Source organism: Arvicanthis niloticus, chromosome 2 (genome assembly GCF_011762505.2).
Source record: "Arvicanthis niloticus isolate mArvNil1 chromosome 2, mArvNil1.pat.X, whole genome shotgun sequence".
NCBI classification, from domain to species: domain Eukaryota; kingdom Metazoa; phylum Chordata; class Mammalia; order Rodentia; family Muridae; genus Arvicanthis; species Arvicanthis niloticus.
Genome location: NC_047659.1, coordinates 110,386,517 through 110,414,501, shown reverse-complemented (window position 1 = coordinate 110,414,501; position 27,985 = coordinate 110,386,517). Strand labels below are relative to the sequence as shown.

Sequence of the window (27,985 nt, the reverse complement as noted above, 5' to 3'; positions counted from 1 at the left end):
ATATTAAAATTAAAGCTTTAAACCAGAGGTTCTTGCCAATCACACCAGATCTCAAGATCTGATGAAAATCCCTGACACTTTGCTCTACATAGCAACAACAACAACAAATGATTTTGTGCACAGGTTCCAGTGTATCAGACACTAAATTCTACGAGGACCACTACACAACTGAAGAACACAATACAAGAATTGGTTTTGTTGACTGCTATACCCAAATACCTAGAACAGCACCCAGCCCAGAACTCATCAATAAACAGTTGTTGCAAGACTGAATAAATGAAGTACATTAGGAAGATATTTACTGTAGTACTGATTCTACCAGCAAAACAAAAAGCCTGGAACAAATGAAAATGTGCGAGAGAAAAAGTTAAATAAAACCGTGGCATATTTATATTAGTGAATAAAATGTGGCTATTAAGATGGAGAGCAAATATCTGCACTACTTTAGAAAATGTGAAAACACAGTTAAGAATGGAAATTCCAGAACTATGTACATACATATATAACTCTACAGACACACACGGACACACAAAGACAATAAATGAGCTTTGTGCAGTGGCAGTATCATAGACAATGAGGTTTATCTGAGGCGATTATTGCTAACTGAAAACTAAAACAATAAATGAAAATGCAGAGAATTCACAATAACAAGTAGTATATATTATTTTTACTTTAACAGGATAAGTTCTAGTACAATATTTGTGTTAACAGTATTTGTCTTCTTTTTGAGACAGGGTTACTCTGTATAACCTTGGCTGTACTGGAACACTCACTCTGTAGACAAAGCCCGCTGAGAACTAGGAGATCACCAGTCTCTCCTGCCTCCCAAGTGCTACCCCGTAAAGGTGTGTGCTACCCTGAATACTAAAAGGCTAAAATTTTGAGAAATGCTATTCTCAGACAAAAACAAAGATTTGAGGAATTAAAGGTAAATGAGCTTTTTTCAGTTTATCTGAAGTTTTATATTTATAATCAAAATTATTTGTGAATTACTTATATAATTAAAAACATCTTTAAAATATAATAACTCCTCAATGAATAATTTCTTGTATCAGTAATGTTGATTCTTCAACATGAAGCCATGCTTTCAATCTTCAGATATTCAGCATTTCAAAACCACATTTTTTGCTGGCTTAGACAATTTAAAAGTTTATTAAAGTCAACCTAGACAACTGAGAAGCCTCAGGCCTGTCTGCAGCCCTCACCTTGGCCCCTCCTTTCTCCCCTTCTCTGGAGGCTTTAAAAAAAAAAAAAAAAAAATTGGTGGTGCACGCCTTTAATCCCAGCACTTGGGAGGCAGAGGCAGGTGGATTTCTGAGTTCGAGGCCAGCCTGGTCTACAGAGTGAGTTCCAGGACAGCCAGGGCTACACGGAGAAACCCTGTCTCGAAAAACCAAAAAAAAAAAAAAAAAGAAAAAAAAAAAAGAAAAAAAAAAAAGATTAGGCTTTCTGCCAGTTTACCCCTTTGCTTTTTTAAAATGATTGTATGAAATGCATTCACAATAAGTTAACTCAAATAGCCAATTTAAATGTAAGCTTATCCCTAGCTAGGCAACTAGAGGCTCTTCTTCATGGAATTCTAGTTGCTTCCAATCAAATTCACATATTTCTCCGTCTGAAGGGTTTGGAAATCACAGTGAGTCTATTCAACTCATCCAAGGAGAGTAGTAAGTGCTGTAGAAGGACTGTGATTGGAAAGAGGTGGAGGGAGAGGACTCTTCAGGAAATCTATTCTTAGAAAGTGCTAGGAGTAGGACGAGAAAAGACAAAAGCAGGTCAAGGAAATCATCCTCTCTGGCCATTTACTATCAAGGGCTACCCGAGGGGAAACACACTTATATTTCTTAAGGAAATGCTGAGAGAAATAAAGTACTTTTCTTAAATTCCCTTCAGAAATACAGGGACAGGGCAAGGATTCAAGTTACAGTCACTATAGCCAGGTGTGTATGCCTGGACTCAAAGTACACTGAAGATGGGACAGAAGCAGCACTTCCACATCACCCTGAGACATAGAAGACTGAGTCTCCAAAACACCTCCCCAAAATAAATAAAGTTATATGCAGTGCTCCATCCCAGTCTATGCAGAATCTACTTTTCTTCTATACTTCCTTCGTATAGATCTCTGTATAAAACTCTCCATTCTGTTTGAAATAGAACATGTTCTACCTCAACTAAGCCTAGACCTAGAGAATGTCATCATTTTTGTCTGCTTGAATTGATAGCTGGTGGTAGGGAGAGCATTACAAATGTCCCTCTAATAGATACATCTTTTCACATTTATAGTGGTCTCATCCCAAACTGCACCTGACTTGGATTTGAAGTTTCTAATGAAGCAGTATTTGTATAAAGTTTCCCTCAGAGGGGTTGGAAAGACGGTACAGCAGGTAGAAGCCCACACAGTACAAGGAGAGAACTAACTACCAAAAGCCGTCCTCTGACCTCTACACCTTCCTCCCTCACAAGATAAATAAATATAATTTAAAGAGACATCTCTTCATAAACTTTGGTACTTTTTTTGAAGTGATTTATTCTGGAATCTAAAAAGTTTATATTACTGACATCAGTCAGATTGTGTTTATACACACTAAAGATAGTAAGTCATTACCATCCATCCTCTAAAAGAAGAGAAACAAATTTTGAGGAAATTGCCCCAAACATTCCAGAACACTATCAATATATGCTGTTTCATACCTTTAACATTTTTTAAGTTTTTTTTTTTTTAAACAATACAATAAGTAGGTTACTTGTGGCCTGATACTCACCACAGTCAGAGTGTTGAAGCCAGCTCTTCCCAGCAGATGTCCTAGGTCATTGACAGCAGTGAAAGGAGAAATGTGTGGGGAAAAGCCTCCTTCCCTTTCTGTTTCTGCTAACTGTAATGAACACCGGAGTTCATAGAGCGTGTCACCTCCAAACATTGCACCAACAAACACACCATCTGGTTTTAAGACATAATGAATCTGCAATAAATATAACAAAACTATTCAAATTTTACAGAAACATCAAAAGAATAAATGTATCCAAGTCAGTATTTTATGACTACCAATCTTATTTTGCCAAATTAATCAGAAAGTAACTATCAAATAAGAAATCCTAGGATCACTGATGTATGATATATGTATGCTGGATAGTAAAGACAGACAATACACTCACTAATGATACAAGTATCTATTAAATGTATGCTTTCAAATCTTATAAGGTACAACTTTTTACAAAATCCTATAAAAAATTTAAGAGTAAATTGATCATCAAAATTATAATCCTTCCTGTTTGTGTCCTCTGAAAAGTCATTTTCAAGATTTACCTAAAACACATGGAGTTTATTTCCTACTCTCTAAATCTGGGATGGACTTGTGACTTATTTGGCTAAAGAAATGCAGTCTGGGTGACAGCCATGAGTTCTGGCCTAGTTCAGGCCAGTTCTCACAGGGCTCTGCTGGAGGGAACTCCAGCTGCTCTCTCTGAGCCCCACCAAGCCACAACATCATCTACCACCATCTACACCCTCTGCTCACTGATAAAAACCAACCTATAAGCATTTATCTAACACTTACTGAGAGTATGCAAAGGGCAGATACAAATGTAAACAAGTTCCTACCAGAAAAGGTTCACAGGCAATAAAAGGAGAAAGCGAAATAATATAGTGTATGCTTTGTGATACCAATTCGTTTTACACAGTAATTAAATCACTCGAAAAAAAATTAGAAGCATCTCTACAACCAACTATTCCTAACGTTCCCAAGGAATGTCACCCAATGTACGTACTTACAAGTCAGCGCACCAAGCACACCCAAACCATGGAACATGACAAATATTTGGTTTCACTACATTCTCTGTTAGACTTATGAACTATGCAAACAGAAACATTTGTCAATCTGTGATAATAAACTATCATAGAACAAACCAACAGAAGTCTTCTTACCTGTTCAAGTGCTCTAGGGAGGTCATTCACCCAGTGCAAACTAAAATACAAACACATATTTGTTTAACCTAAATAGTATAATTATCAGTAGGATAAACCAAAACAGGTACTAAACTTTGAAATCTGAAATTACATTGCTTTCTATACTTCCACAACTCTGATCTTTTTATACTCAACATATTTTTGCCTTTTTTCAGAATGCCATATTCTTCAGCATACACATATTTTTGGAATAATCTTTCATATGGTAATGTGTCTTTGAGTTTCCTGCATTCTTTTTATGTTTTGACGGCTTATTTCTTTTTAGTGCTAAGTAATTCTCTTGTCAAGATGTACTACAATTCAATACCTTAGTTCTGAAAGACATAGTTTTATGTCAACCTGACACAATCTAAAATCATCTTGAGAGAAGGAAGCCTATTAAGAAAATGGCTCCACCCTTTAATTACTGGAAGTCAGGCCTCTATCCCCACCTTGGCAAGATTAGAATCACCACAGCCCTTCTATACTTGGAGAAGGGAGGAGATGTCAGGGGCAGCCCTGCTTATACACTGAAGGCCTAAAATCAGCCATAAGCCTAAAATCAGCAATAGGCCTGACATACATGCCTGCAAACACAAAGTCTTGGGTCTCTGAGGAAAAACACTGAAACAGATGGCTATAAGCTATTGTAAACAGGCAGCTTTTGTGGAAATTTACCAGCCTGAGTAGTCATAGACCTTGTAAATAGGCAGCCTTTGGAAGATAGTACCAACTTAGATAAGGACAAGTGAATCATAGGCGGAGTCATAGTGACCTGTCCCCTGAACCGTTACCCAGCTGATACCTTGTTCTGAAAGATATCTGTACTCCCCCTGAACACCTATGCTCCTGTGTCATCCCCTTCCCCACATCCTGCATTTTTGTGTTTATAACCCCTGTGTTAAAAAGTAAAAATTATGATTTGTTTTGGGGTTTTTTTTTTTTGTTTTTGTTTGTTTGTTTGTTTTTGTTTTTTTGAGACAGGGTTTCTTTGTGTAGTCCTGGCTGTCCTGGAACTCACTCTGTAGATCAGGCTGGCCTGGAACTCAGAAATCCGCCTCCCAAGTGCTGGGATTAAAGGTGTGCGCCACCACCACCCGGCTTATAATTTGATAATTAAAAAAAAAAAAAACAATTAAAAAAATAAGGAAAAAAAAAGAAATGAAAACGTTTTTCAATTAACAATGTGTAGAATGTGGATACGTTTAAGCATCTTTAAAAACATCCCAAAAGATTGCTACTATATAAGCAAGGATGCATACACTAATATTAGCTACAACACTTGAGAATACTACTATAGTTATATAAGAAAATGTAAATATTTCAAATAAATTATTTAATTTTTTAAAAGAAATTAGATCACCATAATTCTAAAGGCTAAGGAAAAGAACAATGTTCATACATTTAAAAACACTATTCTAAGTAGTTTAAATCATTGAGGGCTTTTGGCATAGAATAGAAAAAAACATTGTAATAATTTATATTTTATATAAAACTTTAATATTTGGTTATGTGGCAAATAATAAGATTGTGTATGTTGATGAAAAATGGATTTACAGTAAGATTAGAAATTCATGGTATATTCAGTTTCTAGAATATAAAAATCACAATTACATTTTTTATAGAATATTGGCAAGTGAATATACTCATGATATAATTGATACCTTGTACTAATATGAATATAAAATTTAAATAATAATTGAAATTCACATATGTGTTTAAAAAAAAAAGAAAGAAAGAAAATGGCTCCATAAGATCAGGCTGTATACAAGCTTATATATAGGGCATTTTCTTAATTAGTGATTAATGAGGTAAGGCCCAGAGCATTATGGGTAGTACCATCTCTGAACTGGTAGTCCTGAGTTCTATAGGAAAGCAGGCTGAGCAAGCCAGGGAGAGCTAGCCAGTAAGCAGCACTCTCCATGACTTCTGCATAAGCTCCTGCCTCCAAGTTCCTTCCCTGCTTGTGTTCCTGTCCTCATGCTCATGGTTTTTAATGATGAACTGTTATATGGAACAGTGAGTGAAATAAACCCTTTCCTCCCCAAGTTGATTCAGTCATGGTTTCTCATCAAAGCAACAGTAACCCAAACTAAGACAATATTTTAGTTGCTTGCAAGTTTCAGCAATTATTAACGCAGCTGCAGCAGTTAACAGCACTTGTTGCTTTTGGGAAAACTGAACTCAGTGTTTGGCACCCAAATGGTGTATAACTCCAATTCCTACATCTGCTTTTGGCCTCTACAGGCATGAGACACACACGTGGTACAAATATATACTCACAGGCAAAATACTCACATAAAAAGCAAATCGGAAATTTTTTTTAAACAGTAATATATTATTCATTGTCATATTTTTGCATGGGTATACATTTTCATTTCTTTGGGTAAATAAATAGCAAGGACTATAAATCCTGAATCCTAACAAAGTATGTACAAGTTTCAAGAAATCATCAAATAGTCTTTCAAAGTGCCTACACCATTTTGCATCCCCACCAGGAATGAGTGTTCCTGTTGCTCTCTACACTTGCCAGTAGTTGATGTTCTCAGTGTTTGGCTTTTGCTTATTCTAATATGCAGACAGTACATCCAACATTGTTTAAGGCAATGAGAAACAAAGAAAGCTTTCTAAACTTATACATAAGAAAACTCCTACATATTGTGTTTTCTGCTCACCCTGTTTCTCTCATATGCAACAGCAAAAGAGTTTTAGCAAACTAGAAACTTGAGAATAAAGACACTTAAGACAGTACATCTAATTTCCATTTGGGTGTCTGTTAAACAGAAGAATCCTAGTATCTATAAACTAAGATAACTGGTTTGTAACCAAAAAGTATTTACTCTATCACAGTGCAGAATATAGCTCACTGACAGAATGTTTGTCTTTAACATCCAAAACCTTAGATTTAATTCCAGGCCCGGAGTGGGAGGGTATTAGTCCACTATCCATTGCTATCCTAAGAGTACAATGTTACAACATAAATTAGGTCTATTTATAACATAAATGCACACACATACATACATACATTTGTGTGTGTGTGTGTGTGCGCCTATGCATGCAAGCTTGCACACATGTGCATGTGGAGACCAGGGTTAACCTCAAGTACTCTTTCTCAGATTCTGACCATATTATTTTTCAGTAGGGTCTCTCACTGGTTTAAAATTAATCAAGTAAACTTGAGCTTGTTGCCGGCCAGGGAGCCCCAGGGATCTGCCTGCCACTGCCTCTCCAGAGCTGGCAGGACGAGCATGTGCCACCATGCCTGCCCTTTATGTGGGTTTTATGACACAAACTTACGACTTCATGCTTATGCAGCAAGCACTTACCAACCAGAGTATCTCACTAGGCTCTGTAACATATTTGTTTAAAGTACAAATGGATTACTAACCTTAAGCTGCTAACCACCAGGTCAAATGTGTTTTCTTGGAAAGGAAGGAACTCTTCATCAGCTAAAATACTCACAGTAGGAATATCTGTTTCTAAGGAATTTCTCTAATGGTAAAAAATAAAAGTTAAATATATTTAAGAAGCTTCAATTACTAATACAATCATTGGCAAACACTGTTAATGTTATATTCGCTTAGCAGTTTCTATCAAAAAACAAAACACAAAATGTAGCACACAGAAAGCTCTCAAGAATTTTTGTTAAATAACACTCAGCTGCTTCAAAAATTATAAAAAAAATACATCCATTCACACTAAAACAAATTTCAGGCAACTGAATATTTCAATGTAACAAATGAAGCTACAAAGTACTGAATATAAATATACATTTTTAGACTCCTAAGGTTGTTTTTTTTTTTTAAAACTTATATATGGGGCTGGAGAGACAGCTTAGTGGTTAAGAGCACCGACTGCTCTTCCAGAGGTCCTGAGTTCAATTCCCAGCAACCACATCGTGGCTCACAACCATCTGTAATGGGATCAGATGCCCTCTTCTGGTGTGTCTGAAGACAGCTACAGTGTGTTCATATAAATAAGTAAAAATTTTAAAAATTATTAAAACTTATATAAACATAACTAAAAAGTTAGAAACTATAAATGAAAAACCAATTTAAAAACTTCTAAAAAGCAATAAACAATACAAATACAAAATGAGAAAAATATTTATTATAAATTATGAAGGATTAACATCTCTAAAATATAAGCTCTTAAAAATGACCTAGGAAAAAAATTTATGTAAATGCTCAAATCAATAAAGGTGAGAGGACAAGCATGTCACAAAATTATTTTACAAGTTCAAAGTTAAATAACAATGAGGGCTTGGAAAAATGTCTCAGTAGTTATGAGCACCTGGTGCTCATTGCAGGACCCATGTTTGATTCCCTGTACCCAAGGAGGCTCACAACCATCTGTAACTCAAGTTTCAAGGGATCCAATGTGACTCTAGGTTTCCTCAGGCACTAGGTATGCAGACAGTGCACATACATACAATCAGGCAAAACACTCTGACAGAGCTATCTAGGAAAGGCTATGGCAAGCAAGTGAGTTTCCTGGAGATGGCCTACCATTTCTGCATGGCTGAGATGGGTGCTCTCTGGAGAGGCACAGCCCCAAAGACTCCGCTCAGGATTGTTTCACACTGCTGATATGCCTTCCCTGCCATTATTACATAGCCTAATGATTCCTGGGCATCAACCCATCCTACTGGGCAAATTTCCTGCAGATCACTATGAAGATGAGCTTTTATGAATTAATGCTGTTTAGATAAATTAATGACTTTATAGAATTCAAATAATTTTAGGAAGAAAGTTTAAGATGGTTTTAGTTGTTTTGCCAGAAAGATGCAATAAAGTTAGAATCAAGAATAGAATGTGCCCCTTCCTCATAGAATAGTAAGTAAAGGTTGCATAATAAGCAATACAATGAGCTTTCATAAATTACACTATGAAGAGAGATAGGCTTGGGACAAATTTGTGACCAAAGAAAAACATTCATTCTAGGTCAGGTCCAAATATAAGGCTACAGGTGTGCACCATGATAAAGCAAGGCCATGTGAAACTATTGCTTCGAACTAATAATGAACTTATAGAAATACTGCTTTGAACTTACTAGCAACATCTTTGTGTAACTCTCCTTTTGTGTAACATGTCATATATGAAACAATTTTATAAAGACCTTTCATCTAAGAAGGTATAAATGGCTGAGAGAAGAAATAAAGTGTGGCTTTTGGGGCTCTGCTCCATCCACCAAATGTATATGTACATGTATATGTATAGTCTGTCTATATGTATGTACGTTATGTCTAACAGGCAAAAACCAAATAAACCAAGCACACACAGTTGCTTTCCATATGATGTTAACAGCATGAGTGGCTACTGAGAAACTAGAACTAAGCAGGCTTCTAGAAGCTACTCAGATACATCAACCATGTGATGATCACATACTAGAAAGCTATGTGGTCATTTAAAAAGAGGTATATATATATATAAAGTATTTAAACAGAACAGGCTAGTTAATGTAATCCTGTTTGTGTGAACTTGGGGAATGGAGGCAGTTCCATGTTTATAAGGTGGCAGGCCAAAGAGCTGTCTCTGGGTAGTGAGATTAAGAATCTCTTTTCTTACTATATTCTCTGTACTGCTTAAGTAAGACTTCTTCATGTGTATATATTTATAATTACACTTACATTACATTGCGACAGAAATGAAGAACTAAAAATTAAACCAGGTCAGAACCAAGCAGTGTTAAAAAGCTACCTACCAAAGCATGTTCTGCAATGTCTGTTTGGAAGATCTTTCCTACAGTCTCCTGCAATGGGATAATTAAAGCACATCAGATGATACAGAAACATTTATAGCTGTAGAAGCACAGAAAAAAATAAAAATAATTAGTAAAACTTCCAAAAGAAGTTATAGAGAAATATAAATAAGAAATTATAGAGTAGTTTTAGTTTTGTAAGGTTACTTTCTGACCAATTCCAAAATGATATTTAAGTTTCTTTAAAATACATAAAGAATAGCACAGATTTAAACACATGCAATGCAACTAACTACATTTAATACATTTTAACTTACTTAACAAAATAGAGAATACAGGTATGAACACCAATATCCTACACTACTTAAACTTTTCTTTGTTTACCATGCTGAAACCTAGTAAGTATCCTTACTCCTATTACAAAAAGACTTTAGACAGGTTCATGCTTTCAGTTTCCATTCAGAAAGGTTCCAGAGGAAAAAAGAAAACACACACAGAAACTAAGGAGCTTCATTTTCCCTGTTTCAACTATCCTCTCTTCTTTCTAAGAGAGAAAGGGTTCTGACAGTGTTATTCTTTTCTCCAGGATTCTGCACCCTGACCTCCTCCAATATTTAATCTGCATCTTCTTGTTTGTTTGTCTAACCTAACAACAAGCATCAGCTTCCCAATCTTGATCTCTCATGATCGAAGCATGAGCAAGCAATCTGTTCCCTCTGGGTCAGTCCTGTTCCACCTTGTAGCTACTCTGATGTGGATTTCATACTACCAACTCAATGCTGCTTGATGCAGGCTTGGTAAGAGAGGTACAGAACTGACTCTAAGATGCCAGCTCCAGGACACTACCATGGAGCAAAGAACTAAGCTAATAAATCTGATTATCTACCTGTCTGTCATTTGAATATCTGAACTAAGAGATAGAAATAAAGACAGGGACAAAGGTCTCTGAGCTACAGACCTTTAAATTCAAGTTTAAAGCAGTAGAATGCTAAAAATTAGCTCTTGGCAGGGTACTATTTTGCAGCACTTGGCAGTTTCCATGGTATGACTATTTCTGCAAGAGCTGATTTCAAATTATCATTGAACAGAGTTGGGTAAAAAACAATAATTATTTATCCTGAGCTTGAAAAAGGCTAGTTAATTATAGGGTACACATATTGGGGTCACATCCAACAAGGAAACTAGGGACAAACTAGAAGAGAAAAAGATAACATGTAGCATCCATGTAATCCCAGAAGGCCTATAAACAGGGTCACTTCATACTGTGGTTTCAGTGTCCCAATACCTTGTGAGAGATAGCTCTCTTTCCAAATCTGAGTTATGTAAGAACCTCTAACAAATACCTCCGTATTTAAAATTACTTCAGTGGATTTTGGCTTCTCAAAAGATAGAGCTGGGCATGATGATACATGCCTTTAATCCCAGCACTCCAGAGGCAAAGGCAGGTGGATCTCTTGCGAGTTCGAGGCCAGCCTGGTCTACAGATCAAGTTCCAGGATAGCCAGGGCTACAGAAAGAACCCTGTCTCAGAACAAAAAACAAAAAACAAACAAACAAACAAACAAACAAAAAGATATGTAGGGGAGCCGGCAGTACACAAATTCTATCATTGAGTTATATTCCAACTCAGTTAGTTACCTTACTACTTATACACTACTAATAAAATGATTATTCATTGAGAGTTACAGAACTAGGATTTTAGTAAACAAGCAAGTCCAGTACAAAAAGACAGACATAAAAGAAACTAACATATACCATGAATTAATAAGTGCTATGGCACCATAAAAAGCTATTGTCATCAAAAGCAAGGGCACTATTTTAGAAAGTAGTCACAAAAGGCTGTTGAGATGGCTCAGTGAGTAAAGATGCCAGTCACCAGAACTAACATTGTAGACAGATATAATCAACTTTCGAAAGATATCCTCTGATCTCCACATGTGTGTTGTGACAGGCATGTGTTCACATACATACATACACACGAAAGACACAGGACTATGATTGAATTAGAAGAGAATCCAACAGTTCTGAGATGATGAAGAATGGCAGCTTCTATTTCAAAAGGATGACTCTACAGAATATACTGTTGGGGCAAAGACAGAAGCAGGGAGACCAATGTAGAAGCTACAGCAACAATTAGAAAGTTAGGGTCAATATGGTAAGGTAAAGGCAGTAAGAAAGCAAAGTGATAGATATATATGAAATCCAAGTGAGAATTTCAGATCCAATCTGTGATCAAGTTCTGCTGGGTCTATTAGGTCAATCATACATTACAGCTTTTACATCTGTTTCATTTCTTAGGAATGTACTGCTTTCCTTTAGCACTGCCTCCTGATGTCTATTCTCTCTCCAATAATCCTTCTTACATAACATGTCCAAACTAATGGTCCTTAAGCACCATCACTGTACACGCCATCACTCTCCCTTTCCTTCTGCCATGCTCTGATTTTCAAGGCTATCAACCACCAGCCCAGATTCTCTACCTCTAGGACCACATCTAATACCTTCTTATATTTCTCCCTTTAACTCTTGTTGCATGTCAATGAATGCTTTATTTTCTATGGCATTTATTGTAAGTGTTTGAGGAGTCTCACAATTCTCCTGCACCCCAGCCCAAATATATGTATTATCAAAATGGGTTTTATTTAAATCCCAGAAGCTGAGATATGTCTCAGAAGTCAAGAGTGTTTGCTGCTCTTTCAGAGGATCTGAGTTCATTTCCCACCCATGTCAGGGCTCACAGTCATCTGTAACTCAGCCCCAGGTCATCCCATCCCTGTGGCCACTGTAAGCACCTACACTCGGATGCACGTATGCACATGCCACTATAGTCACATAATTAAAAATAAGACATTTTTAAAATCCCATTACTCACAAAGACTAAAAGGATAAGTAAACAAATGAACGTATTTATGGTTTGTAATGATTTGAATAAGAATGGTCCCTATGGGCTCAGAAATTTGAATGCTTGGTCATTAGGGGTGGCCCTACTTGATAGGGATTAGAAGGTGTGGCCTTGTTGGAGGAAGTGTGTCACTGGAAGTGGGCTTTGGGGTTTTAAATGCTCAGGCTTGGCTCAGTTTCTCTTCTTCCTGCTGCTGCCAATACAGACATAGTGCTTTCCCTCGAGAGTGCCATGTCTGTCTGTGTGCCACCATGCTTCCTGCCATGATAAGATGGATCTCTGAACCAGTGAGCCAGTCCAGTTAAATGTTTTCCTTGATAAGAGTTGCTGTGGTCATGATGTCTCTTCACAGCAATCGAAACCCTAAGACATGGTTTGAATTAAAAAATATAAAAAGTAAAATAATGAGTACTATTAAATGCTATCTACATTTTATATAGTTTTTTAATTAACAAAATTAATATTTTTCTTGACTATGGTTTTTTTTTTTTGCATCACTAAGAATCAAATTCAGGGCTTCATATATGCTAGCATTCTGCCATTGTATTATATCCCAGCTTTACTGTGAATTATCAAAAAATGCTTAAACAAAAATGCTTAAGTGAGAATAAAGAGGAAAACATATAGGTTTAAATAAATTATCAAGAGCAATGAATGTTTAGCAATTTTAATATAATCACAATCTCAGTATCATTCAACTAAACTGATCACAAAAGTCCTTTCTTAAAATTAAGTTGGAGGATGAGAGATGATTCAGTTATCTTGACTTCAGAGCACTAGAATCTGAGTTCCAATCCCTGAAACCACATTATAAAAGAAAAGCTTTCCGGGCAGTGGTGGCACACGCCTTTAATCCCAGCCCTTGAGAGGAAGGGACAGGTGGATCTCTGAGTTTGAGGCCAGCCTGGTCTACAGAGTTCCAGGACAGCCAGGGCTATACAGAGAAACCCTGTCTCGAAAAACAAAAACAAAAAAAGAAAGAAAGAAGGAAGGAAAGAAAGAAAAGCTCAGCATGGCGGTGCCTCTAATGCTAGGAAAAAAGTGGAAGGACAGGCAGCTCCCAAGGCTCATTGGCACTCCTACTTACCAACACCAAGGCTGACCTCCATGTACACAAGCATACACATACACATGTACCTACACACACACACACACACACACAGAGAGAGAGAGAGAGAGAGAGAGAGAGAGAGAGAGAGAGAGAGACAGAGAGACAGAGAGAGACAGAGAGAGAGAGAGAGCTGTTTCCACACATGCTTATACATGCACACACACCCAATTAGTCAATTTTATTTCTCAAGGTTGATTAAACCAGTGTATAAATACCTTATTCAAATGTTGTGCTATGTAGCCTCTTCCACATCCTATGTCCAGTGCAAGGGGAAAATCTCTGGAAAAAAACAGATGTAGAAGCTAAGCTTTGCAATAGAGTTCACAAAATAACCAAGGGCTAATTACTTATGTAGAAACACTTTTGTAATCACTCCATTCAGAAAATTCTATCATCTGCCTTTTCTGCCTTGCCTGACAGTATCTGCAGAAGATACAATATATAGAGTGAGCCTGTCGGATCTACTCACTACGCCAAAGGCCCGAATACTGAACTGTGAAGAGCAGCCTTGGAGCAGGGGATGTGGCTCAGCAGCACAGTACCCACCTAGCATATTCGAGGCCCTGGGTTCAAGCAAAAAACACACAAAAAGGTTTAGAAATGGACTGTAAGAACACACTTAATGAAGGCATTTGAATTCAATCACCCAGACAAAGATCAAAAACAAGCTAAATGTAAGTTAACATGGAAAAAAACTGGCAGAAAGCTCAGTGGTAGAATGCATGCCCAGTATGTGCAAGGCCCTACTTCACTCTCTAGCACCGCAGGAAAAAACAAGGAAAAAACTCCGAAGTATTTTAGAATCTTAGGAGTAAAAAAAGTTCCAAGTGTTTAGTGCTAAGTAAGTCAACTCAAATATACACTTTTTCTTTTAAAATATATTTTTTTAAATTCTCTGTAAAAGTAACTTTTATTCTCATGGAGTAATTGTTGTCTCTGAAGCTCACTGCCTCCATCTGCTAACCTAGGCCTAAGTCTTGGAAGCTTCTACCCTCATCCAATCTAATTTAGGCCTAGAATGTTTTCAGTCTCTGAGACTAGCTGCTGAGTAAGATCACCCCTTCAAGTTCTTTCTAATCTCTGGCTATCTGGGTTGACTCAGCTCTGACCCAAACTCCTCTCCCAGCTGACTTACTCAATTTGCCTTTTCTCTTGGCCTCTGAATTGCTCTGCTTGGCCTCACACTAACTTTAGCAATCTTTTCTAATCTTCTGGCTCCTTCTCATTCTCTTGCTCGTTCTGTCTTTACCTTTGTCTAGTTTGTTCTCTCTTCAATTTGTCTCTGTAAAACTCTCCTGGTAAAACTCCCTTCCTTTTTTTTCTCTCTGTGTTGTGCTAGTCTACCTCCCAACAGTATTCCTTCACTATACTCTCTTCCTCTTCTGCTGTTTCTCCCCTAAGTTAGCTTCCCTTCCTCTCTCTTCTCGTGAAGAGTGAGGCATAGCCTTTCCTGTCAAATCTTTCTCCAATTAATTTGTCACATTTTATGCCACTCAATTAGTCATCATTTTCAAACATGGGTGATTCCTTCTACGAACTAACTTTACCTTCTTTGTCTGGGATTAAAGGTGTGTATTAAGGGTGTGTCTGGATTCCAGCCAGAGGGATTAGGGCTGGAGAAACAGGTTCAAAAATCCTATAACATAATAATTTTAATAATGTCAATGTTGACTGCAATGTATGTGTACCACATGCATGTCTAGTGTCCATGAAAACAAAAAGTAGGCTTTAGATGCCTTAGAGCTGAAGTTACAGATGGTTGTGAGCTTTCATGTGAGTACTGAGAATGGAACCCAAATCCTCTGGAAGAGCAGTCAGTCCTCTTAACTGCTAAGCCATCTTCCCACCCCAACTCAAACATCTCATGTAAGAAGCAGTCAACACTTAGATTCAATTTGTCTGAGCCCAGAGCCAGAAGAGTGAATATCTGTATTAGACTAGTTCCTCTAAATTGGTAAACACATCAACTCTAAGCCATAGGTTTTCTATAAAGAAGAGACAGTAGATCAAAAAGGACTGTCTTAAAAAATGGTTGCCATAACTGGGTTGGGGAGATGGCCCAGTTGATAAACTGCTTGCCATGCAAGCATAAGGTCCTGAGTCCAACCATCAGCACCCACTTAAGTTAAGCCTAAGAGCTGCACCTTGTGCCTATAATCCCAGTGCTAGAGAAGCAGTGAAAGGAGACTCTCTGGGGCTTGCTAGCCTGCCAGTCCAGCATAATGAACAAGCTCCAGGCAGTAGGAGACCCTGTCTCAAAAAAATACAATGAAAAGTGACAAAACAAGACACCCTATGTCAACCTCTGGCCTTCACATGCAAAGTACGTATGTACACATATACCTGCAACCCATGTTCATGCATACACACAAAAATTAATAAAAGATTATATGACAAAACTATAAAATAACCAATACATAGATGGAAAACCACAAGTAACATTTTACTTAATGTTCTACATCTTGATTATAAAGGAGGAATTACTGAATTTTAGTTTTAAAATTAGAAAGACATGAGTTCGAATTCTGGACCTGTAATTTACTAACGTGTGACTGTAAGTGATTTAGCCTTCCTGGATCTGTTTCCTCAGCTGTAAAATGAAAAAGCTGGGGTTCAGAGAGATAGCTCAGTGATTGAGAACACATGCTGCTCTTGCAGAGGACCCAGATTCAGTTCCCAACACCCACATCAGGTGGTTCACAACTACCTGTAGCTCTAGTTCCAGGGGTTCTGATGCTCTGTGGATACCTGCATGCACATTTTATACATACATATACTCAAGCACACACACTTACACATAAAATCAAAAACAAGAAATTATTTTTCAGAAAACAGCAAATTACTTTTACTACGTATGAAATATTTAGCACAGTATAGATGTTTTTTAAAAAATGAGTTATTTGACTGATTTTAAGAGTACTAAATAGGCCATAGCTCTCACAAATTATATTAAAATCTGTGTAGCTAATAAAACAAAGCACTGATAATACAAACTACTCTGTGCTTACTTGTCTCTCCTTATGATACAAGGGATGGAAACTATAGGCTGTTAAGTACTCTTATAATAGAACATCAACACATGTTAAATAATTTAATTCCAACCATTAAATGTTTAAATTAAATTACCCTTTCAGTCATAGTCACAAGCGTCTTCACAAACTTGGGTTTAATTTTAATATCCTCAAGACTGTGTCACAGAATTTGTAAAGTCCAAACTGAAAATCAAAATTTAATGTTTCATTCATCAAATCACAAACAAACTGTAATTTAGGCAAATGATTATTGGCTGATGTTGGTCATAGGTGCCACAGTAGAGAGAGAAGCCACCAAGAAGTTAAGCCTTCATTTTCCCAAAGAGCAGAGGGGTTCAGCCTTCTTGGAAACAACTGACCCCTGCTGGCTCATTCCAGTTACTTTTACTCAATCACTGGGGCTGGGAAAGGTTCCAACTACCAAAGTTATCTTGCCCTTGCTGCCTGAGAGAGCAGACAATTCACACAAATCTCAGTCCCTTTGACCATGGCTAGTCATACTCAAAAGTAAGAACTCCAGGTTTGCCAGGAGTGTCTTAGGACCAAGGTTTGTGGGACTGCAATTTCTCACATAGCACTGTAGTCTACCCAAGGAGACAACAGTTCTTCAAGGTTTAAACAGTCTCAAAACAATTTCTCAGCCTCTACTGATTAATGGAAATGTAGCAAGGGCCTTGGTGAAACATTTCACTCAAAGCCAGACATAAAGGCTTTACTTTACATATCACTACAAATGATAATAGTAAACTATTTTTTTGTCGTTAAAAGAATTAGAGACAAAATGAAACATGGAGGCCTATCTACAATAAGTATTTTTACCTACAAAATTATGACTCCTTTTAATTTGTAAAGATGTGCCTAAAATATAGCTGGAGAATCTATGATTTAATGAAATCCTCCCTACTTTTAAAAGACAAATGTGATAAATCTATCCCATCTGGTATAATTCAACAAATGTCACTTAACAAAAGTCAACAAAAAGGATTTGCTAATACCAGAGAGTAACTATAATATAAAGCCATCATTTGGCAGTAGTTACATTACATGGTGACAAGCCTGAATCAATAAAGCTTTCATTATGCCTAAAAGATGGATCTGTTATCCATCAAGACTTTTACACTACTTAATTGAAGGTGTTTTCTCAAGTCATTCCCTGTACAATCTGTATTACTATAACCAATGCTTAAGATAAAATGGGCAAAGTCTTGTGGGTTTCCTTTTCCTGGGGAGGGTAGGGATGGGGGAGCAGAAGCAGGGAGCTCTTGGGGGAAAGCTTCAGTGAGATAGTCCTACTTTACTGATCCAGGGGTAGGTATGTAGGGCTCTTAGGTTTAGAGGTGGAAAGGGTCCATGGGTCATAACACAGTACCTCATTATCATACGGGAAGGGGAAGAGCGAGACTCACGCTGAATCATCATGCAGTGTTTGCAGGAAGCTCTTTGCAGGGTTATACTCTAAATAAGGTCAGGCATCTGTGCTCAGAGACAATACAAACAAGGCCAGGTAGAGAAAAGAAAGCCCCACTGAGAAAAGGAGTCCTCCATTCTGCACTGAGCTTAGAGAGCTATCCAGACATGGTGGGCTGCAACCTTAATAGCAGGGTTCTCCAACAGGTCTCACCTATACTAACTGGAAAACAAATCTAGATAGGCTTTCTCCTTCCCTCAAATGGCAAAAGATTCTATTGCTCATTTTAATAAAACCTAAACTTATGGTTAATAAATCTTAAAATTTCACATGTAGTCAATTTTTTAGTTCCATATTTTCAGCAATCTCTCTAATACTAAATTTAGGCTAAATCAAATAGATCAGCCATTTAGGCTTGAAGAAAGCTACAAGTTTTATATTCATAATTAAAAAAAAAAGATAACAATGAAGAAAATGGCATTTGCTTTCCCAGACAAGAAAAAAATAATAACCAGAAGTGGCTGTGCATGCTTATAATCTCAGCACTTAGAGGCTGAGGCAGGATTCGTGCCTCCTGGGCTACATAATGAGACCCTATCTCAAAAATCTACAAAGAAAGATGCTTAGAGTGAGTTAAATCACATCATTTACTATCAAGTCTCCGGCAGATGTTGATCCTAGCCAAGAGTGGAGGAGCATGTCTGTAGTCTCACATGTCTGTAGTCTCACATGTCTGTAGTCTCATCTGCTTAAGAAGCTAAGGAAGGAGAACTGTCCAAGTCCAGTTCAAGGCATGGCCTAGGAGTTACAGCAAGAGTCTGTTTTGGGAAAAAGAGATGGAGAGACTAAGAGACAGAAAGATAGACAAGGAGAGGAAAGCGAGGGAGAAAGGACCAGGGAGGAAGAGAGACTGCATCTCACTGAAATAGCATCTCCTACCTGGCTATGTCATACACACGGTCTGCAATCCGACTTCCAACCTAAAAGATGTCAAGAGTCAACAGGTTAAATACACCAAGTAGACATAACGGAAAGAATCTCTTCCCCCTAGGATTCAGTTTATGTTTCAAAACAGAAGTGCTTCCTTCTATCCCATTTTTTTATTGTTCCACAGCAACTTTCTTTACAAACACTAAATACGGACATAATAAAATACCCTGGAAACAAATTTAATGTAATCAAGATTAACAATCTGCTGGGTGTGGCAGTTTATATCTATAGTCCTACGATTCAGGAGAAAGGAGGATTACCACAAGCCTGGGGCCTGTCTGGAATACACAGTGACATGAGTTCCAAACCAGTATATAGTAAAAAGACCCTTGTCTCAAAAACTCAAAACCAACAACAACATCAGGAGGCTGAGGCAGGCAGGTTTCTATGAATTCAAGGTCAGACTGGTATATATTCAGGAGGCTGAGGCAGGCAGGTTTCTATGAATTCAAGGTCAGACTGGTATATATTACATGAATTAAGACAGCCAGTGCTTGCAGACTAGTAAACACTAAGTGTGGAAAAGTATAGACGATCATCTCCCAAACACAACATAAAAGAAGTTGTATGACAAGTACCAGCTTTCACTGGTGTCATCCAGGATGAAGTCTACTATCCACACACTGCACTTAGTGTCTTATAAACAAGTTGTGGCTATCTGAAAGCTCAGAATATTGTTGTTTTGAGGGGGTGATGGGCAAGGAATTAGGTACATTAGCAACACACTTTGTACAATTCCAAATGGCAATACGTTTTGCTTATTTCAAAAATGATTCTCATATACTTTACCGAATATATTCTACTTCTGCACACTCACAAGGCTTCAGTCAGGTTTTAACCCAGATGCTTTTCTTGAACAGAAAGGAGGGGCTTGTTGAAGGCCTCTACAGGTCCTTTCGGCCTTAGGAGTTTGGCACTTTTCTTTTCCTTTCCCTAAGAGACTCGTCCCATCTCCCATCTCGGCTCCACTAATCTCTCACGCTTTTCGACATAGCAGCTATTCTTGACCATCTCAGTCACCAACTTTTTCTCCACCTTACTTTAGCTGCAATTACATTCCCTGACTATGTGTGTCTCCCGCTCTCTCTTAAATGATCTCTTAAATGATCTGCAAAGGTGGAGATCCTGCTTTGCCCTGGAACTCAAGCAGGGTCTGCTAAACGAATGAATGACAGCCATGCACGCTATACAGAGCCTCTCGTCTTTCCAGGATAATCGGAAAGGCTCAGGAAGGTGAAGCTTCTCAAGGTCACACGTCGGGTGGGTGGGACCGCCCTACGGGGCTCCACGCCTTCCTCCGTCGCGGTCCCACAGTCTCACCTCCTCCTTCAGGTAGTCAAATTTCATGGGCTCCGGCTGCCGGGCGGCCCAATTCTTCTGCTTCCTCTTCAACTCCCTGTCGAAAATATTTAGGGCTCTGGGCGAGGTGCTGCCCGAAGGAGGGACACCGGAAGCGACCGCCCTGCGACCGCCGCTCGCTGCAGGGACCGTTGGCCCTCCAAACCGTGGGCATAGGCGCGAAAGAACGACCTGTCGCAGCATCTCCAGCCGCGGCGCCACAACAGGGCATAGTTTCTATTATGCGCATGCGCCAACGAGACTACGACTACCGCAGTGATACAAAATTGTTCCAAGGAGGAAGGTTGAAGTAGTTTGGCCCAGCTCGCGTGCCGTTACGGCGTAGCGTCACGCAAAGGATTGTGGGAGTGCGCTCCATGTGAACTCAGACTAGGATCGGAAAAGAGTAGTGGGAGACTGTGGTTGTCCGTCGGGATCGCCTTGGGAGTTGTGAGTAGTGAGTGCCTTTATTGTTCGGTCCCTTTCTGGCCTCATTCTTCATCTTCAGGACTGCTTCTCGAGAGAGGACGCAGCCGAGTAACTTGCCCCGAAAGTTTATGTGGTGGGAAGATCGTTCGAGACGGATAACCTGGAGCTCCCAGGCCAGAGGATGGGTGGACTGTAGGGATAAGGGGAAGTGTTTGAAGTGAGGTCCAGTTGCTTTCGCTCCTCTGAACGTCCCATGTTTGCCGTGGGCTTCAATTTCCAACATTTACAAGCTCTACAGTTGGGTGAGGTGGTAGCTATATCGTAAAGTTGTTCGAAGTGTTGTAGTACGTCTTCTGTGTGTGTGTGTGTATATATATGCTTCCGTGAAAAGTTTTCCTTTTTTCTCATTAAAATCAAAGAATTCTGATGTAAAGCAACGCTGCCCTGTGTGATGACGGCACACACTGGTAATCCCAGTATTGAGGCCGAGACAGACGTGATTGCAGTTCAAGGATAGGCTAGCCTGCTGTAATGACAGTGCTGTCGCAGAAGTGAGGAGCGTAAATACTGTCTTGTTTGGTCAGTCACCTTTTATTCTTACAGAGACTTCTGACTTTTTTTGCAAAGTTGAAATCTGGAGAAATCAAACCATCAGAGACTGTTTACAAAGGAACATTAGGCATACAAACTTTTATGTCCGTTTTCGTGTGTTTATAGCCTATCTAGATCTTAGTCACTTTGAGAATAAAATTATTTAAAAAGTGACATTTGGGACTGGATAGATGGCTCAGTGGTTAAGAGCACTACTGCTGGTCTTCCAGAGCACCTAGGTTCAATTCCCAGCATCCACTTGATGGCTGACTACTGTCCAGTCAGTAAAACCAGTTCCAAGGCATGAGAAGCCCTCTTCAGGCATTCGTGGGCACCAGGCACAGAATAGATATACAGACATAACACCTGGAAAATTTTATTAAGAAGAACGTGACATTTGTTAACTGTAATTTGAGTCTTGATAGAAGGTAGGATTTACAGAAATAACACTAAGGTAAATCTGGTTTGACTTTTTTTTTTTTTTAATGCCCCTCATTAGTTAGGAGATGGCTTGTAGAACCAGACGCTGTTGCAAATATGAAATAAAGATTAACAAAGAGAATGAAACAAGACTATGAGAACCCAATTAGACCAACTGAGATTTCAGAATTTTTGTTTTTGTCTGCATGTGTCTGTTACATATATAGATGCTCGAACCAGCCCACATGCCCATGTACTTGTATGTTCCTATGTTTGGAAGGGTGCTTGTATATGGAGCCAGAGGTGATGGCTGGAGTCTTCCATAATTACTCTCCACCTTTTTTTTTTTTTTCTTTGAAACAGGACCTCTTATTGGAACCTGAAGCTCCTCAAGTAAGCTAAGTAGCTAAGTTCCTAAGTTGGTTAATTAGGGATCCTCCTGTGTCTGCCTGCCCCAAGTGCCCAGCACTGGGATTATATGCATTCAGATTTTTTGTTTGTTTGTTTGTTTGTTTTTGGTTTCTTTTTTTGTTTTGTTTTGTTTTGTTTTGTTTTTTTGTTTTTCGAGACAGGGTTTCTCTGTGTAGCCCTGGCTGTCCTGGAACTCCCTCTGTAGACCAGGCTGGCCTCGAACTCAGAAATCCGCCTGCCTCTGCCTCCCAAGTACTGGGATTAAAGGCGTGCGCCCGGCTCATTCGGAATTTTTTATGTGTATTCAAATCTATATGCACTTTTACAGCAAGTGCTTTACTGATTTAGCCTTCTCCCTTATCTTTGGTTTTTTGAAACAATCTCATTATGTAACCCAGAGTGACCACCAATTCCCTATGTATCTATATAAGATCTGGCCTCAAACTCATAATCATGACTCTGCCTTCAGAATCTTGGTTTTACATATGTGACTCTGTGCACCAAGAATAATCTTTTAATTAATGGCAAGTACAAGCTAGAAATACAAAAATTCTGAGAGCAGTCAGCTACTAAACATTGCCCTCCCCCAAACCCTAGGATTCTGTTTGGCTTACAAGATTATTTCAAGTGATCTGTAATGGAAGGATTATATTTTCCTATGTCTTTTTTTTTTTTTTTTTTATGTTTGACCCAGAATAGTTTGGGTAGGTGAAATTTAGTTGTCTTAATTTTGTGCATTTAGAGAGAGAGAGCGAGTTACAAAGAGAGAAAGAGAGAGAGAACATACACACACAATGAACAGATGTTTGAAAAATTATTTTAATTATTAACCATCATTGTAATATTTATTTATTTTTAGTATTTGGTTTCTCTGGATATTTCTTCATTAAGACTTTAAAAATGTCATCCAAACAAGAAATAATGGATGACCAACGGTTCAGGCGGGTTTCAAAGGATCCCAGATTTTGGGAAATGCCAGAAAAGGATCGAAAAGTCAAAATTGACAAGAGATTTCGAGCCATGTTTCATGACAAAAAGTTTAAATTGAACTATGCTGTTGATAAAAGAGGGCGTCCTGTCAGCCACAGCACTACAGAAGACTTGAAGCGCTTCTACGACCTTTCAGACTCCGATTCTGATCTCTCTGATGAGGAAAGCAAAGTATTCAATCAAAAGAAAGTGAAGCAGGAAAAAAAGCAGACCAAAAAAGAAGCAAAGTCAAAAATGCTGATTGAAGAGGAAAAGAAAGAAACCAAGAAGACTGACCAAAAGGATTCTATAAATAAAAATGACTTAAATAATTTTGAGAGAATTCAGAAAACAAAAAACTCACATAAATCTCAGAAGATAGATTCAGAAATAAGTCCCAAGAAGAATAGTAAAGATTTTCTACAAAATACAAAAAAGAAAAGAAGTACCACTAACCTTAGTGTAGAAGCTGTGCCCAAAGGAAGACTAAGGACCAAAGATTCCAGCACCACTGAAATGGTGAAGTCTTCAACAGTCAGTTGTTCTAAGTCAAAAAGAGAAAAGCAATCAGGTTGGTTGGCAGTACTGATTCCTTTGTATTATACTATTTTACTGTGATCCTTTTTAAAAAGTAAACTGTTTTTGTAGTATGTTAAGAAAAGCCAAGTGTTTATTTTAAAATATAAAGTTATGAAAGAAAAATATGCAATGATTTTCTCCTATTTTGGTACCAAAAGACAAACATGAGAGCTTGGATGAACTGTTTTGGTTTGTGGTGAGCAATGCTGAGAGCTGCTATGTATCACTATCTAAGAAGAGATGCGATTGAAGAAGGAAAGTCGAGTTGGGTACTCATTAGTTCATTCAGCTACTGAGTGACAACTGCTGGAAGGCATGGTTACCTCATTTAGGGTTATTGTTAGCTTATATGATGCCTTTGTGCAAGTTACAAAATTGCATGTTCTCTGAACACACACAGAGTTCTCTCTGGAGTTCATTGTTTGGTGAGGGGATGGCACTTTTTAGTGAAGCAACACATTGACTTTCCTTGAGTATGCACAACACCTCAGAGCTCATGACTTGAAGAATGGAGTTAGATTTGGTTTCAACTCTTTTCCCTATTGTAGATGCCTTTAGGTAGATAACAACCTGCTAAACTTGGTGGCAGCCCTGGTCTAGTGATGCCATCCACTAGAAATATACATAGTGATGGATTTCCTAGTAGTGGCATTAAAACAAAATAAGCAGATGAAATAATTTTTATATCCACTATATGCAAATTTCATCTCTATCTAATTAATGATAAGAAATTTATGGTTTTGACTGTTAACTACCATATTGGATGGCATAGATTTAAGGTAGAAAAGGTCAAACCTGTACTACAGAATATTGTTATACAAGAAGGCATAAATGAGATTGAAAAAATTCTTAAGGAATACATTATTTTTATTGGAATTGGAATTGGAATTTAATTGGAATTGGAAAGGGAGAGGGAATTAAGTTTGAGGACCAAAGAACTTTTTCAGCAAATTTAGGATTGGATATGTGTAGAAAGATTAGTGGTCCCACTCTGTTAGACAGTAAAGTCTTGTGTAGTTTTAAGCCAAAACTGCAAGGTCTTCCATAAATTCCTTTACACATCCTGGCATACTGATAAATGTCTATAATCCCAGTACTTGGAATATGAGTCATGGGATCAGGAGTTTTAGGTCAATCTCTAGATCACATAGTTCTCAAGGCCAGTATGTGGTCTACATGAGACCCTGGTTTAAATTAAAAGCAAGCAAGATGGCTCAGCAGATAAAGGCTCTTGCACCTCAAACCCTGCATCGTGAGTTTAATTCTCAATATCCATGTATATGAGGGAGGAGAGAACTAACTATGAAATTGTCCTGACTTTCACACATGTACCATGGCATTTATTCCTCCTCCCCACCCCCACCCCCCCATGCATAAGGACATCATACACAGGCATGCAAACAAAAATTTTTAAAGACTTTTTTTATATTTGTATTTGTACTATGCAGGTCAAAGAAGTGGGCATTGGGTTTGCTGGGACTGAAGTCACAAATGTTGTAAATCACCATGTGGGTTTGGGGAGTCAAACCTCTGCAAGAGTAGCAAATGGTCATAACTACTGACCTATGCACCTGCCTTCCTATAGACATGTTTTAATGCTTTAATATGGCACATTAAGTCATAGATTCATAATCAATCATTTCTTTTTGTTTATGAGCCCATCCTAGGCATTAAATCTTATAAATTCCTTCGTTTGCCTTTCCCTAGTTCAATGTTTTATACATTGTAGGCAATAAGTATTTGATTAATGAATAAATATTATAAAAACAAGATTAAAGTAAAAACAAATTACATTCTTCATCTTAATTTTAAAATTTTACTTTTCATCCTCTAAACTTATAATCTCTTGAGTAAGCTGAAATAGTAACACCAGCTTAAACATAGTGTATAAGCTATTTACACGTGCAGAGGTGATTGCTGTTAGAAGTAGAATATGAGCCCTTCCAGAGTTGTGAAAGAAAAATTAAATCCTACTTCAGCAAAACATCTTGGTATGTGGCTAAGAGTTATATAAGAGTTAGCAGAAAATTTTGTACTACTTCTATTTGATGATCTCATTCATAATACAACTTCTTTTCTCCATTATGTATGAATAGTTATACATTTTATCTCCAGGTATTCCACAAATACTAAATGTGTATATAAACCTACTTATATGATCTTATATATTACTATTTCACTTAAATAACTTGGTATAGCATGAATTTTACTGAACTTATATTCCTTTTCTCTGTTTTGTAAAACTTTACTAGATCTAATGTCAATAATTTGGATTTATTTTCTATGTCTTCTTCCTCCCACAATATTGGTTCCGGTCATAATGACAAAAGACAATGATGGTAGAATGGTTGACAAAGATGCCCTGGAGGAAGATTCAGACAGTGCTAGTGAACTAGGAAGTGATGAGGAATCTGAAGATGAAATCACAAGTGACGATAGAACCTCAGCCAATGATGATGAAAATGAAGATATGGATGAAGAAGAAGAGGAAGATAGTGATGATGATGATGAAAGTGACAGTGGTCCTGATCTTGCAAGGGGTAAAGGAAATGTAGAAACTAGTTCTGAAGACGAAGATGATTTGGCAGATTTATTTCCAGAAGAACCTGGTTTTGAACATGCTTGGAGAGAATTAGATAAAGATGCTCCTCGGGCTGATGAGGTAACATTTGCAATAGGATTGTTTATGAATAATGTTACAATTAGCTTTTATGGGTGATGTGATTGATACCAGATTAAATAGAAAGGAACTGGAGGGCTAGTTCAGTGCTGGAATTCTTAGCATGGGTGAACAAAAGTGGGGCATGGCGCCACACACCTAGAGTAGCATCACTTAGGAAGCAGGAAGATTATTGTAAGTTTAGGGTCATTGGCCTGGAGTATACACCTGCTCAGTGAAATCCTGTCTCAGAAAAGAAAACTAAACAAAAAGGAAACATTGAAAATAAAATGAGAAGCCTGGCAGTGGTGGCGCACGCCTTTAATCCCAGCACTTGAGAGGCAGAGGCAGGCGGATTTCTGAGTTCGAGGCCAGCCTGGTCTACAGAGTGAGTTCCAGGACAGCCAGGACTACACAGAGAAAAAAAAAGAAAGAAAATGAGAAAAGCTTTAATGGTGAACGTTTGTGAGGATGGTTTGTTGTTGATTGAACCCAGGACCTCCTATCTGCCACTGAAGGTCATGCCAGTGAGCCATATCATCAGACCCTGTGGTATTCATGATTAAGATTAAAACTTCTTGAAGACTGGAAATAAACTTAGTGATACAGCAACCTAGCATGTGTAAGCCTTTAAGTTCAATCCTAGCACAGAAAAGATTGAGCACCTTGAATCAGAGCTAGTATATATAGCTTAGATGTGTTTCCAAGCAGGTAAAATGGAAAAGAAGTTCTTTCCCTTTCTTTTCTTTCTGACTTGAGGTGGAGGGTTAAAATTCTCATGACTTGTTAAAGATAGCACATAAAGTCGTGTATTTTGCTGCATCGCTTTCACACATGTATGGCAGGAAGTTGTTTCTACTCATCCTCCTTCCATTAGTCCTTTCCATCCCTCCTGCCCTGCTCTTGCTTGTCCCATTGGTCACCACACATAGCTCCCCCTTCTGCTTTTAGATGACATCTACTCCTTCATTCTTCCTTCCCTCCCTCCTGTAAGATATCTTCCTCCACTCTCATGGACCCTTTCTAGTTTCATGATGTAGATACACAAATATAATCTCGATTTAGCAGGCTGGGAAGATGGCTCAGTCCATAAAGTGCTTGTTCTGCAAAGATAAGGACCTGAGTTTCAATGAGACAAAAATATTATAATCTTTAAGGCTCATTGGCCAGCCAGTCTAACCAACCAGTGAGCTCCAGATTTAGTGAGAGACCCTGTCTTAAAAAAAAATAATAACATGGAGCCAGGCATAGTTACACGTGCTTCAGTTTCAGCACTGGGGAGGCAGAGGCAAATGGATCTCTTGAGTTCCAGGCCAGCCTGGTCTAATAGCAAGTTCCAGGACAGCTAGAGCTACATAGTGAGAAACCATGTCTTTTAAAAAAAAAAAAAAAAAGTAATAATAGCATGTAGAGTGATTCAGGAAGAAACATCAGTATCAACCTCTGAATTAATTATATGTTAGTTCACATACACATAAATACAAAAAATTTAAAACCCAGTAA

The 27,985-nt window shown here is 38.1% G+C and overlaps 2 protein-coding genes and 1 pseudogene across 8 annotated transcripts in view; 2 read left to right on the top strand and 1 right to left on the bottom strand.

The window, feature by feature from the left end:
- The window catches only part of Ndufaf5 (NADH:ubiquinone oxidoreductase complex assembly factor 5), a 33,445-nt gene extending 12,758 nt beyond the window's left edge, over positions 1–20,687 (bottom strand). Inside the window, exons 1-7 of one of the 3 annotated variants that reach the window (XR_013108846.1) lie at positions 20,407–20,687; positions 19,036–19,076; positions 13,872–13,935; positions 9,647–9,694; positions 7,332–7,435; positions 3,923–3,962; positions 2,763–2,960 (exon numbers count right to left, since the gene is read on the bottom strand). Coding sequence is in view for 2 of the 3 variants with exons in the window: in XM_034496178.3 (XP_034352069.1) it covers positions 2,763–2,960; positions 3,923–3,962; positions 7,332–7,435; positions 9,647–9,694; positions 13,872–13,935; positions 19,036–19,076; positions 20,407–20,628 (717 nt within the window). In the remaining variant the exon portion in view is untranslated. Of the gene's footprint in view, positions 1–2,762; positions 2,961–3,922; positions 3,963–7,331; positions 7,436–9,646; positions 9,695–13,871; positions 13,936–19,035; positions 19,077–20,406 lie in introns of those variants that run through there. The other 2 variants (XM_034496178.3, XM_034496179.2) reach the window with 2 other exon arrangements.
- LOC117704866 (U4 spliceosomal RNA) lies at positions 545–624 on the top strand (annotated as a pseudogene).
- A 62-nt stretch (positions 20,688–20,749) lies between the features above and the next one.
- Positions 20,750–27,985, top strand: part of Esf1 (ESF1 nucleolar pre-rRNA processing protein) — a 52,573-nt gene continuing 45,337 nt past the window's right edge. The window contains exons 1-4 of one of the 5 annotated variants that reach the window (XM_076929846.1): positions 20,767–20,874; positions 22,228–22,257; positions 23,135–23,815; positions 26,154–26,485. In XM_076929846.1, coding sequence (XP_076785961.1) covers positions 23,176–23,815; positions 26,154–26,485 — 972 coding nt within the window. In that variant the 5' untranslated portion in view covers positions 20,767–20,874; positions 22,228–22,257; positions 23,135–23,175. Of the gene's footprint in view, positions 20,987–22,227; positions 22,258–23,134; positions 23,816–26,153; positions 26,486–27,985 lie in introns of all 5 variants that reach the window. The other 4 variants (XM_076929844.1, XM_034496468.2, XM_034496470.2 and 1 more) reach the window with 4 other exon arrangements.